The 14,442-nt window shown below is 38.2% G+C and overlaps 1 protein-coding gene and 1 non-coding gene across 2 annotated transcripts in view; both read left to right on the top strand.

Annotated features, from left to right (window-relative positions):
• The window catches only part of RYR2 (ryanodine receptor 2), an 819,632-nt gene that overhangs the window by 532,051 nt on the left and 273,139 nt on the right, over positions 1-14,442 (top strand). Inside the window, exons 37-40 of the mRNA XM_075556394.1 lie at positions 1,537-2,341; positions 5,174-5,374; positions 7,152-7,257; positions 14,285-14,428. Coding sequence (XP_075412509.1) covers positions 1,537-2,341; positions 5,174-5,374; positions 7,152-7,257; positions 14,285-14,428 — 1,256 coding nt within the window. The remainder of the gene's footprint in view (positions 1-1,536; positions 2,342-5,173; positions 5,375-7,151; positions 7,258-14,284; positions 14,429-14,442) is intronic.
• Positions 11,776-11,882, top strand: LOC142455689 (U6 spliceosomal RNA). Its single transcript, XR_012785839.1, has one exon. It is a non-coding gene; the product is annotated as a U6 spliceosomal RNA (small nuclear RNA).

Here is a 14,442-nt window from a genome sequence, read left to right as displayed (position 1 = left end):
ATATTAAATGCTATCAAAAGATCCATGATGATGCAAACATTTTTCTGCATCATACAAGAAAATCCATGTAGTGCACTTAAGTAACTCCTGCACAGGAGGGGGTTCAGTTCATAAACCAATGTGGAATTTATGCATTGTTTCATTAAAATAAGATACTTTGATCATTAGTTGTTCTGAAAGCCCTCTTGAACACAGTTCTACTCTCATACATATTTGTCACCCCAAATCACTCTAGCAACAAAAACCCAAACACTGCTTGAGCTTCTTGGTGCTAGATGCACAGTTGTAAGCAAACACACAGCATATAAAGGCATAAGCGTCCCTGTGGTCATAGACGTCATAGAGAGGTGGTCTGTATGTCATCAAGGGCAGCTTCCTAATTCAGTGAATAATTCCTTTGTCATGGATATATTGAGCTTCTACTTGTAGTGTTCCATGATCACACATGAACTATCTAAAATGTATATAGTTTGGAAAACATCTATATATGTAGGAGAACTTACGTTCTTTTTATAAAATAAAAATGTTTTATTGTGTTTTCAGATTACCTAGCAAATTAAGTTTTATTTAACAATCTCTACACAGTTGTTCAGTGACTTTGGTGGTTTTTATTATGTTTTTTATAAAGTGTGTCAACTTCCTCATTCATTTTATTCTGTTGCTCCATTTCCAGTAGTTAATACACCCGCCCCTCCTTGCCTTTGCTTTTGAGTCAATGTGGACCACCGAGTGTCAGTTAGATGATTCTGATTTCTTAAAAGAGCACACTATTCATGGGTGAAACTACTTATAATTCAATTTGCTATTTAGCTGAAAGGCGACCCCTGAAATCTTTTTCTTTCAACATTTAGAGTATCTAAGGACAGTAGTCTTGGAGCATACCCCAATCTCAGAACCATTTTAAACCATATTTAAAATTCAGCCCTGCTAAAAGTGCAATGCCTCTCAGCACAATCTGACCATAATTTGTATGCTTTATGGGTAAGATATACATTCTAGAGAAAAACAAACAAACAAACAAAGATTTGGATATAAATTTTGATTCTCAACAGAATGAATTGCTTCCTTTTACCAAATGGGTAGTGTCATTAATAGTGTCTGCTTTAGGAACTTTTTGAGATACATGATATGGATTTCTTCTCAGATACACATTAAAAAATGTTTGTTCTAGTCATTTATATTTTCTACTTTCTTTTTAATTGAGATTTTTAAATCAATCTTGCCGTATCATTATTAGTTTTTTATTTTAATGTTTTTCTGCATGTGAGGTTCAGGATAGGTAATCTATTGAAACAGTAACTGGATTTACAGTTCCTTGGGGTGTTGTAGGGGAGGTGAGAGGACATGAGGAGTGGTAATGATGAGTACAAGGGTGAGCAAATTGTTCTAAAACTGAGTGTGGTGATGAATATACAACTCTTCTTTATGTAATTGAACTATTGAATAACAGGATATGGGAATTATTTGCCAATAGCTCTGTGAAATTAATAAAAATCCATACTTAATCTTACAACCAATATTCTTTTCTCTTCACAGATCAGTGGACATACTAGAATTGACGGAGCAGGAGGAATTGCTGAAGTTCCATTACCATACGCTCCGCCTCTACTCTGCCGTCTGTGCGCTGGGGAACCACAGGGTGGCCCACGCCCTGTGCAGCCACGTGGACGAGCCTCAACTCCTTTATGCCATTGAAAACAAGTACATGCCTGGCTTGCTGCGATCGGGCTACTATGACCTGCTCATCGACATCCATCTTAGCTCCTATGCCACTGCCAGGCTGATGATGAATAATGAATTTATTGTTCCCATGACGGAAGAGACCAAGAGTATTACTCTCTTCCCTGATGAGAATAAAAAGCATGGTCTCCCTGGGATAGGACTTAGCACATCTCTCAGGCCTCGGATGCAGTTTTCTTCCCCCAGTTTTGTGAGCATTAGTCACGAATGCTATCAGCATAGTCCCGAGTTTCCTCTAGATATCCTGAAAGCCAAAACCATCCAAATGCTGACAGAAGCCGTGCAGGAGAGTAGCCTTCATGCCCGGGACCCAGTCGGGGGAACCACTGAATTCCTCTTTGTACCTCTCATCAAACTGTTCTATACCCTGCTTATCATGGGCATCTTCCACAAGGAGGACTTGAAGCACATTCTGCAGCTGATTGAGCCCAGCGTGTTTAAGGAAGCTGCCACACAGGAAGAGGAGGAGAATGTAGTGCTGGTGAAGGAGCTTCGAATGGAAGTCTTGAAGCTAGAAGGAGCTGAGGAAGAAGTCAAAGAGGATAAGAGGCCAAAGGAAGGCCTGCTCCAAATGAAACTGCCAGAGCCAGTTAAATTGCAGGTAATCTGAAGAGAAGATACTCTGAAATTCAGAACTACTAAGCCCTAAACTATTAAACTTTTACTTTGTCTCTTTCTGCACAAGTGTCTTCCTGCATAATCTTAGTGCTTCACAGAGCAGACTTCCTATAGTTCCTTGAGAAGTGCCTGCTTGATTTGCTTTCACTTAGAAAGGAATTAATGAATTTTAAAATTTAGTCAATTAACGATAAGTTAATAGCTGCTAAGTTTAGGATTTTTGTCATGCTGTTTTCTCTGGTCAAATATATGTTTGTGTGTCATAGATATCCACATGTCTGCATGTATGGCTGGTTCCTGTTGTTTATATGTGTGTATATGATGGAAAAGAGAAGAAGTGAGTGGGTTTTTGCCCTGCAGCTGCTCTTCCTCTCCTATCCATTAGCAATTTTTGTATATCCTCCTTCTTATGTTTGCGGATATATATACAGATATATACTGGTAATACTAATTATGTCTGTCATGCTTAAGGTTATGAGACATGATTCATTATTAGTTGACACAGAGCTGATTCTAGCTCATGGAAACCACATGTGTTATGGAATAGGATGGTCCCATAGGTTTGCTTGGCTCTAATTTCAACAATAGATTGCCAGGCCTGTCTTGTGGCACCGTTGGGTGTATTTGAACCACCACGCTTTCAATTATCAGATGAATGCATTGGCTCCATTCTTCAAGAATCTATTTTACTCCCAGCAATCTGTGTTTTGAACACTCATATACCAATAAGAAGCCTCAGTCTCAGAATGAAATATTTTATTTCTGCAAGCATGTTCCTCTTAGGATAAATCAATTATAAATCAAATAAGTTCAATCATAATACTTTTGTTTAACTGGGGAGCATTTGAGAGTTGTGACATCAACTTGTTTCTCCACTCTTCATTCCTTCAATCCAACATTGTTGTGATCTTCCTGTGTCCCATGATGTTGAAGGAAAGAAACAAAAGGGCCCCTGCCGATGGGATGTTCAATTTCTGTGAAAAAAATACTTGTTTATGTATTTTATTTACTATATCATGCTGCCGATACCATTAAATGCTCTAAAGAAGAGGAAGACAAGGATTACTAGAACAAAGAACACTTTAAGTTTTAATACTTCAAGAAAGGTCAGGGAACAGTCCTCTGAGTTGGTGAATTTTAAGGTGAGGAAGGCTTCAGGAGTTGGAGTATAGTAGGCCAAGTGCAGGGGATGGGTGTTCCAGGAGCTGCTCTTATTTAATAAGTAGCTTGTCATATAGTCCTGGGAAAAGGGAAAAGGCCAGTGTGGTTGCCACTTAATGAGCCCAAGAGTGAGAGGCAGGGAGTACTGGTAAGGTAAGCAGGGATAGTTCATTTGGAATTGATTCTGTTTTCTGAAACCAGTCAGGTGGTAGATCTTGAATTTTATTTAACTGTAACAAACCTTTGAAGAATTCTCAGCCTGATTACTGTGAGAAAAATAAATGAGAAATGAAAGAGAATGGGTGAAAATTCCAGTTTTTAAGAAGGCTTTTGCCCTTATTCAGACCCAAGGGATAATGTATGAAGGCAGGGTGGGGACAAACTTGATGGGGAGGGGTAAATGGACTCAGAGGCCCTGCGGGAGGCAGAGGTGCCACACCTTGGCTATGTTGGTACATTGCAGGGGCTTCAGATAGCTCATGGGGGGCTTCAAAATGTTCATGGAAATGGATTGAAAAGATAATGGAATTTTCCCGTAAACTTTTTGAAGCCCACTTCTGTAGGTTTTTGAAATTAATTTTTACAGCAAGCTTTTCAAACTTGGCAGAGAATATTTCAGCAGGCATATTTCCACCAATGCATATCATATCAGTAATAAATCCTTTTGGCTCCCAGAAAGAAAACGACAAGCTAACGATTTCATAAATAACAAAAAAATATTACATTCAAAAGTTATATAAGTAAAAAAAAGTTATATAAGTAATGTAATGGTAAATAGATCAATGCATCTCAATCCACCAAAGGCCCTGCTCTTAATGTCTTCCTGTTGCAATACCCTTTGCATGCGGTTTGCATACTAAGAGTCATGTCATGTCTGCCATCACGCAATTGTTCTCATCGTGATGAGAAAGCACTGATGTATGCTAGTGGTGCCAGTACTAAAGCTAGTAGGAAAACTGGCAACCACAGTCAAACAAAGGCAGAATTAAAGAAAAAAATCATTATGAAAGTTGGTGACTGAATACAACACGGCTGAGTCAACAATATCAACACTTGGGGGTGGGGAGATGTGATTAGAGTGGCTAATGTAATGAAAAGTGTGACATCATGAACCAAGAACCCAGACCATCGAAGAAGTGGAAAAGTTGCTGTTCCTTTGTATATCAGAAACAACTCCATGATGAAAGCGTATCTGAGACAATAATAAATGAGAAGGCAAAATCCCTCCATAGTAAAGTCCTCAAAAATGAATTTGTCAGTGTAATTTTAGGGCATCAGAAACAATTGAGTTTTCCACTATTTCATATGGGGAGAAATCTGTTTAGTTCTCTGTGGTTTCAGTGTGCAAGCACAAATTAGGAGTTCAACAACTGAGGTCTCACTGTGTATGCCACTGACCATAGCATCTGCAGGTGTAAATGGGATGCTGGTCATTTAAGTGTCTGTCAAAGGGAAAGGTGTTTTCCAAGAATAGCGTAGACAAAATATATTTTAGTCCATAGGACTGCAGGTATTGTTGCCCATGCAAAACCAGGATTATATTTGCCATGGAGGGAAGTAGGCCACAAAGCACATCTGCCACGATTTATATTTGAAGCATATTAATTATTTAAAGATTCATAAATCATATTTGGTACCATTTTCATCTTCTTAGATGTGCCTACTACTTCAATACCTCTGTGACTGCCAGGTCCGGCACCGAATAGAAGCCATTGTGGCCTTTTCAGACGACTTCGTGGCTAAACTTCAAGACAATCAGCGCTTCCGGTACAATGAAGTTATGCAAGCCTTAAATATGTCAGCTGCACTCACAGCCAGGAAGACGAAGGAATTCAGATCACCTCCTCAGGAACAGGTACCAGAACGGAACGGAAATGGTTCCCATTCCCTTTGCTCTTTAGTTTATTCAAGATTCATATACAGCAAATAGATGCTTCAGCATATGTAGCATGTCCTGTGTGTGTCTCCTTTTCCTGTTAAGCCTAAAGCAATCCATTGGCTTGAGTCACTAATCAGTTTCATCCAAATAATTGAATTGTATACTTTCCCAAAATAACGATGTAATGAAGGAGAATTGTTTACATCACAGATCTTTTGGTGGCATCGGTATGCCAACTCCGAGGCTGTGCAGACAGGAACACTGTCCACTCAGAAAGAAGGCAGTCACCGCCAACCAAGGTTGCAGGGTAGTCAGTATTGGGACCCCTTAGTTTCCAGGCTTCAGTACTGGAGCTTTCTGTTTGATTCCCTTCTCCTCAGGCCCCTGCTTCCCTCCTCTCCCTCCTCAAAAAAAAACCCAAAACCCAAGTGCCTCTACTACCACCTTGCCGATGATGGTTTACCCTGTTTGTGATCTCCCTCTTGTTGCTCACCTCCAAAGACAGATCTCCCTGGAATACAAAAGAGCCTCTTTCACATGCCTGAAACAGAAAATATCAACTACTTTGGAGACATGAGTGTTCTGGATCACTCACACATTGCTATTTCACGTATGAAAGAACCAGGCCCTCTGGTTCCGACTATCAACTCCACAACATCTCATTACAACAGCAAACATAACCAAGCGGTTGTACTATTGAGCATTAATCATAGACAAATAGCATGGCCACACAAACACCTTTACAAAAATATCCATAGCAACTTTATTTGTAAGAGAAAATTTTTTTCGATGTATTAATGTTAAACAATTAAAAGGCATTTTTCCACACATCGCAAAGCAGTGAAATATTGATACAAAAGTAACCTAGATAAAACTCTAGAAAATTAAACTGTAAAAAAAGCAAATCCCCAAAGCTGATTTCATTTATGTAAGATTTTTGAAATGACAAAATTATGCAAATAGAGAATAGTTTTCAGGAGTTAGGAGCTGATAAGAAAGATGTGATGTGGCTGTAAATGAGCAACAGGAAGAAGATCCTGGTGATTACGGGCTTGTATTATGTTTTGACTTTATCAATGCCAATATCCTTGCTATAATATTATAATAGGGATTTATAAGATTTCACCATTGGGGAAACTGGATCAGGAGTGCATCCTGAAAACCGTACATACTGCCACTGAGTCAATTCCAACTCACAGCAATCACAGGGTACACAGGAGAGCTGCACCAGTAGAGTCCCATGCTGGAAGCCTTCCAAAAGCAGACGGCTACAGTCTTCTCCGCATGCCTGACTGGTTTGTTCAAACCTCTGAGCTTTCAGTTAGCAACCGAGCACTCTATTCTCCTTGACACCGTGCTCACTAAAAGATGCACAAGCTCTCTACATAGATCAGCATGTGGAGCTGTGATTATCTCAAAACAAATGTTTAACTTTAAAAAATCATATAAAAACACACACCTTTACAATTGTTTCCTAGAGGAGAGTATGCACCACTGACAGATCTCTTTGTATTCGTAAATTTAGGAGTGCGTCCAAAGTAACACCACTGAGAGCTCCTCTCTTTTTGTTTTATTAGTCTTAGCAACAACATCCTTATTCAACAGTACTGCCTTTCAATGATATATACATTCTCAAAGTTCTTTAAATTAACATACAGATTATGGAAAAATAGCATATTTGTTGTGTCATTCCTGAATTTACTTTTTGTTTCTCCCCTGTTTTTCTTCTTTCTTGCTTTTTCCAAATGTTCAGATCAATATGCTTCTCAATTTTAAGGATGATAAAAGTGAGTGTCCATGTCCTGAAGAAATCAGAGACCAACTTTTGGATTTTCATGAAGATTTGATGGCACACTGTGGTAAATAGTTATTGATTTACAACTCTTATTAATATGTGTATTTAATGTATGTTTATTGTTACAAATGTATGTGATTGAATTTAGATATATATGTTACCTATACTCAGTTCATACCAGAACTTTGCTGTATCATATGACAGTGGTAGATTAATTTTTTGTTTTTTTAAATCATTTTACTGGGGGCTCATACAACTCTAATCACAATCCATACATACATCCATTGTGTCAAGCACATGTGTGCATTCATTGCCCTCATCATTCTCAAAATATTTGCTCTCCACTTAAGCCCTTGGTATCAGCTCCTCATTTTTCCCCCACCCTCCCCACCACCCCTTCCTTCATGAACCCTTGATCATTTATAAAATTATTATTATTTTGTCATATCTTATACTGTCCAACGCCTCCCTTCACCCACTCTTCTGTTGTCCATCCGCAAGGGAGGAGGTTATATGTAGAACCTTGTATTTGGTTCCCCCTCTCCACCCCACCTTCCCTCCACCCTCTGGTATCGCCACTCGCACCACTGGTCCTGAAGGGATCATCTGTCCTGGATTCCTTGTGTTTTCAGTTCCTATCTGTACCAGGATTTGTAAGGTAGAATTGGGATCAGGGCAGTGGGGGGAGGAAGCATTTAAGAATTAGAAGAGGAAAGTTGTATGTTTCATTTTTGCTACACTGCAAGCTGACTGGCTCGTCTCCTCCCCGTGTGTCCCATTACCTACAGATTGACTTTTTTTGGTCTCCACTCTGCACTCCCCCTCATTTACATTGATATGATTTTTTTGTTCTTTGATGCCTTATACCTGACTGTTTTTATGTAGGGAAAGCATCCACATGGGAGGGAAGATCAGAAAGACACTGTCTTGGCAAAAGAGGACAGAACTTCTTTTATTTCCTCTTATTCCCAGATTGACAGGCAGATTGATGGAAGATGAGGCATGTATTCGTGTAATGGAGAGTACTTTGAAGGTGATAAAGTTGTTTTGTTAAAAAAAAATTAAATACATGCCTTTGAGGGCAACAATTCTACTTTTGGGGGGTACCTCCTTGTATATCCTGTTCCACTTTAGTGGCCACATTGTGAGCATGATCTAGTCTACCTCATCTCTCATTATGTTGAGGCAACTTGAAGTTCAAAGGAGTATATCACTTCTTTTGTTCTACGACAGGTGTTTTTAAGGTCACTTAGTGGATTTTCCAGTTTGAGTACACATTGAGAAGACAAACCTAAATTCCAGGTAGCTTATAAAATAGTGTCTTAGTCATCAAGTGTTGAAAATAGAACCAGTTAAAAATGCATCTCCCTTTTGATCATAGTTGATGTGAATAGTCTTGTTATCATACTGAGGTGGTAGTAAAATCAACTATGGCAGCTGTGGTTAGATTAAAATGCAACAGCTTAGCATCTGATCTTTTAACCCATTTTAAAGTTGGTTCTGTTGGGGGGAAAAAAAGAGTGAAGAGGAAACACATGTGGATTAAGCCTGTGGTGAATTTCCTCTAATCAAAGACCTGGGATGTGAATCCCTTTGCTATCACGTAGAATGCATTGGAAAGTGGATTGGTGTAGATCCTATTAGGTTAAATTTTGACGCCTTATCATTTGCTTTTGTTCCATTTTAAATTTGTTCTAGTTTTTATTTCTTTTCAGTTGACCTCTGTGTAGGAGTCTACGTCTTTTCTCACTAGCTTGATACAAACTGATACTAGGTTATGTTACTTTGTTGTTTTGGTTAGTTTCCCTATTACCCCCACCCCAACACCCTTATGTGAAATCCAGGATAGGTAAATTTCTAGACCTTGTAGCTGGGTTAATTAATTAATTGTAGTAGGGGATTAATTTTGTCTAGGGGCGATAGCAGGAGAGGTTGGAAGGGAATGCGATAATAATTATGAGTACATGAATGAAAAAACTGTTCTAAAATTGATTGAGAATGAATGTACAACTCTTCTTGATGTGATTGAACTATTGAATTATATAATATGTGAATTGTACATCAATAAAACTATTAAAATGCATATATTAGCAATAAAACAATACAGGACAGAGTCTTCCCTTAGGGTCAATGTAAGCAATGTCAAGTATTTTCCCCAAGGTCAAGCTTCTCCTTGCCCACTCCACCCACCAACAGAAGTGAATCTTTTTTTTTTTTGAGACTGATACATTCTACTCCTGTCTTGATCATGAATCTCCACCAAAGTGCACTTAACACCAATGGAAGAGTGCCTACCCAATTGGCGTTTATGCATCTATTCCTGTTATTTCTCTTATTTTTTAAGGACATGTGCAGCATAGTTATGGTATTTCAATTCCCAGATGTTTTAGGTCGTGCTATGTCACTTACCACAACGGAGAGAGTTCTGATCTCTCCATAACCTCTCCATCATTTGCTTAATTCTGTTGGCTTTTTTTTTTTTTCAATTGAACTGTAATTGTCGGTGTAAGGTGGTATTTTATCATTGTTTTGATGTTTAGTGATCATGAGTACCTTTTCATGTGTTTGTTGCCCATTTGATCAACTTTTCTGGTTCATGTATTGTGCCCATACTAGGCTGTTTTGACTACTGTGGCTGTGTATAGGTTTTGTCTTTTGGGAGTGTGAAATCGCCTACTTTGTTCTTCTTAAGGAGTACTTTGTTTATCCTAGGACTCTTCACTCTCTATATGAAGGTGGTGATTCATTTCTTCATTTCTGTAAAGAAAGAAGTTGGTATTTGGATCAGAATTGTATATAAATTGCTTTGGTCATATTGACACTTTCACAATATTAAGCCTTTCTATCCATGAATATGGGATATTGTTCCAATTGTGTAGGTATCTTTTGGGGTTCTTGTAATAGTGGTCTATAATTTTCCTTGTACAAGTCTTTTGTGTATTTGGTTGGATTTATGCCTAAGTAGATCATCTTTTGTTTGGTTGCTGTAAATGGCATTTTTTAAAGGTCTTTTTCAGAGTTCTCTCTGCTGGTACACAGGAATCTGATTTATTTCTCCTTGTTAATCTGGCATCTGAACACATTACTGAATTGCTCAAATGTTTCCAACAATCTTGTTATTTAGTCTTTGGATTTTTCTACATATAAAATTATAGCATCTGAAAATAATGAGAGTTTCATTCCTTATTTACTCAATTGTATTTCCTTTTTTTCTTTCTGTTGTCTGATGGTTGTGGCTAAAACTTCCAGCATGATATTGAGTAAGGGTGATACTAAGGGGCATCCTTGTCTGGTTCCTGTTTTCAGAGCAACATTTTCAGTTTTTCTTCATTGAGTGAGATGCTGGCCATTGGTTTTCCACATATGGCCTTTATTACATTGAGAAATATCCCTTCTATACCTATTTTGTGCAGTGTTTTAATGAGGTTTAGGTGTTAGATAATGTCAACTGCCTTTTATGTATCAATTTATATGATGATGTGGTTCCTATTGTGTGTCTTGATTATGTGGTGGATTTTATTGATTGTTTTTGTAATGTTGAACCATCCTTGTGGATCTGGTATGGATTCCACATTTTATTGATTGTTTTTGTAATGTTGAACCATCCTTGTGGATCTGGTATGGATTCCACTTTTCATGGTATATTACTTCTTTCATATGTTGTTGCATTATGTTAAAGACGTTTGATTTTTGTTCATAAGTGATAGGTTTCTATTTTATGGTGTCTGCCTGGTTTTGGCATCGGGGTTATGCTTGCATCATAAAAAGAGTTGGGGAGTGTTCTGCCCTTTTTGTATCCTATACTAGTCTGTGTAGATAGAATTAGTGACAACTCTTTTCTGCACATTTTTTTAGAACTTCTCTGTGAAGCCGTAATGATCCTGGGCTTTTCTTGGTTGACAGTTTTTTGATGATCTGCTGTATTTCTTCTTCTTCTTCTTCTTCTTTTTTTTTTTTTTACAGATGTTGAGGTTGGGTTCTATGTCTGTCTGCATTAATTTTGTTAGATAATGCATTTTTAGAAATTTGTCCATTCCTTTGTGTGTGTGTGTTTGTGTGTATGTACTATAGTTGCTGCTTTCTTGTCATTGTCATTGTCGTGTCTGTCTTAGTGATGTGTACCCTGCTGGTTCATGTGGACTTATTTGACTTCGTTGAGTGGCAGAGGAGAGAATTAACAGAAGCCAGATAACAGTGGAGAGATTATGAAAAAAGTGAAAAGAGAAGTCAAAGAGCAGAAAGTAGAAACTGTAAAAAAGATATAAAAGGAAAATAAAATAAGTGGCTGTTGAAAAAACAAGAGATTTATTAAAATGATGAAAATATTATTAAGATGGGTATTAAAATTATAGGTATTGTGAAAATATTCCACAAGGCGGGGAAGAAACAACAACAAATAGGAAAGCTTTCAATGAGATAGATTGTTGCGACATCAGAACAATTCTGAAGAATGGTTCTGGATAGGGTGGTGTTTTGTTCTGTTGTGCACAGAATTACTCCGTTGTAACCAAACATGTTGGCATATATATATATATATATATATATATATATATATATATATATATATATATGTAGCATTAAGGTGCTTGCTTCGGCGGCACATATACTAAAATTGGAACGATACAGAGAAGATTAGCATGGCACCTGCGCAAGGATGACACACAAATTCGTGAAGTGTTCCATATTTTTTTTTAAAAAGTAGCATTAAGGTAAACCAAAAGAGAGAGAGAGAGAGAGGAGAAAAAAAGAAAGAACAAAGGAGAGAAATATGAAACAGAGAGAGATAAATGACAGAAAAAAAGGAGAAGTTATTCTTTGCAGGGGGATTGGTGGGTCTGTGGGGTGGGCGTGCAGGTATAGGAAGGAAAAAGTAAAGAAGGAAAAACAATATATAGCAAAAGCATTGCCTTTGCAGTCATGTGCAGAACCAGGCAAGTGTGGGACCACAGTGAGCAGGGGAAGGGGTCACAAACCCACTTTAAGGGTGGAGAGAACCTTGGGAATAAGAACAAAGGAGGGAAAAAAGGCAAAAGTGTTGCCCTGGAAGGGATGAGCTGGTTGGTGGCAGTGGAGGCAGTGGCAGCAGCAGAGACTGCTAGGCTGGAGGTTGAGTGTGGGGCCTGAAGGGTTATGAGCAACAAGAGATAGAGGGATGGGGGTATCTCACTTTGAGTGGTCTACATATACTTCTGAGCTGAGCAAACACCAATCAGAGGCTTTAGTCTTAGGAGTTGTGCCTTTGAGGGAGGGTGAGAGTAGGAACAGAGAGGAAACCTCTCTCAATGTTCATCAGTGTTTCCCTGCAGTGCATGCATTTAAGAGTGCTTAAGTGCTCTGAAGGAGCTCATAGTGGCATTGGCTCCTGGTGGCTAAGCCACAACTGCTGCCAGTCACCGTTGCTGATTTCTGCATGTATGACTGCCTGCTCTCCTTCCTCCATGTGTTCTCATGGACTCCGATTTGGAGAAACCTTAGTCTACTTAGCTTTGAAGTTGGTTTTTTTTCAGGGTTCCGAGGAGCCCAGGATTTGTTTCTCAATGTGATTTTCTTTGGTCAGTGTTGAGGAGGTCTTCCTTTACTTGTCACCTGAGGGTCAAATTCAAACATGGTCAACATAACCCAATAACATATAAAAAATCTAATATACCATGTCACCGGGAACTTAGAATTAACTATATTTTCTGAGTATTATTTTAACAAAAGTATAATTTTATTTTTGAAATATCAATTTGAAGCCATTGATACATATGTCTATACTAGTACCAAACTGTTTTGATTACTATAGTTTCATAATATGTGTGTTAGGCAGGGTTCTCTAAAGAAATAAAACTAGGACACATTATTATAGGAATATATATATGTGTGTATATATATGTATATATAGAGAGAGAAGAAGCTATATATATGCATATATATATCTAGATAGATATCTAGATAGATAGATAGACAAATAGATGGATATACAAGAGGATAGGTTTATACAGCAAGAATGAATATAACAGCTAATTAGTCCACATAGCGATTCAGAGAGTTCAGTTCAACTCACTTCTGTGGAACACTTAATGTACTGGGCTGCTGTGCCCAAGGTCAAGGAAGTTGACTGTGGAGTCTTCCCTCAGGCAAAGTAGGCAATGCTTGCCTGCAGACAGCAAACAGATGGTAGATCACCAACAGTCCGTAGCTCAGGAGCTTAACGAAGAATGCCCAGATGGGATATCCAACACAAGCAATACAAGGTAGCAAGATCCACTAGCCTCAAGCGTAAGTGATATATGCACCAGCAGTGAGGCAAAGCAGGTCTCGAAGGAACCTCAAGTTTTAGCGACATGATCCACAGGTTGACTTATCCCACAGGTAGTGTAGCTCACAGCTTGTGACAGAGAACTAGTTAAAGCAGCAGCATGCTCCAGCATGCTCTGATCACCAGAGAGCAAGAGAGAGGGGCGTGGGCCTTGCAGAGCCATTTATCTCTTTGTCCTCCAATCAAACTGTGACCTGATAAATCCCACTTGATCCTATTGGCAAGGTTGTCACAATAAACCTAACTATCACAATATGTCTCAAAATGAGGAATTATGAATTATTCTACTTTATTATTCCATTTAAAGATTGCATTGGCTATTTGAGGCCCTTGCTATTCCATATAAACTTGGGGATTGGCTATTTCAGTTATAGAAAGAAGACTGTTTGAATTTGGAAGAGGGTGTCATCGAATTGATTGTTTGCTTTAATTAGTATTGACATCTTAAAAATATTAAGCCTTTCAGTCCATGGACACTGAATGGTCTTCCATTCATTTAATTTCTTTTGGCAATGTTTTATGTATGTGTACATTGCAGTTTTAAATGTATAAGTCCTTTGCCTTCATCATTAAATTTATCTGAATGTTCTTTAATCTTTTGAATAACATTATGGATGGAATTGTTTCTTTAATTTCCATTTTAGCTGACTTATTGCTGTTATAAAGAAAACCAAGTGATTTTTTTAATGTGTTGACCTTGTACCTTGATATGCTGCTGAACTTATTTATTAGTTTTCTTCTCGATCCTAGGTATTTTTGTTATATTAACTTTATGCCATTTTCATACTAGGAATTGAGCTGGATGAAGATGCATCTCTGGATGGAAACAGCGATTTAACCATTAAAGGGCGCCTGCTGTTGCTGGTTGAAAAGGTGACAAATCTAAAGAATAAACAAGCAGAAAAACCAATTGAGAATGACTCCAAGAAATCCTGTAAGTGCTATGAC

Source organism: Tenrec ecaudatus, chromosome 8, assembly GCF_050624435.1.
Source record: "Tenrec ecaudatus isolate mTenEca1 chromosome 8, mTenEca1.hap1, whole genome shotgun sequence".
Lineage (NCBI taxonomy): Eukaryota > Metazoa > Chordata > Mammalia > Afrosoricida > Tenrecidae > Tenrec > Tenrec ecaudatus.
The sequence above is the reverse complement of the archived record's forward strand: the minus strand, read 5'-3'. Positions and strand labels throughout refer to the sequence as shown.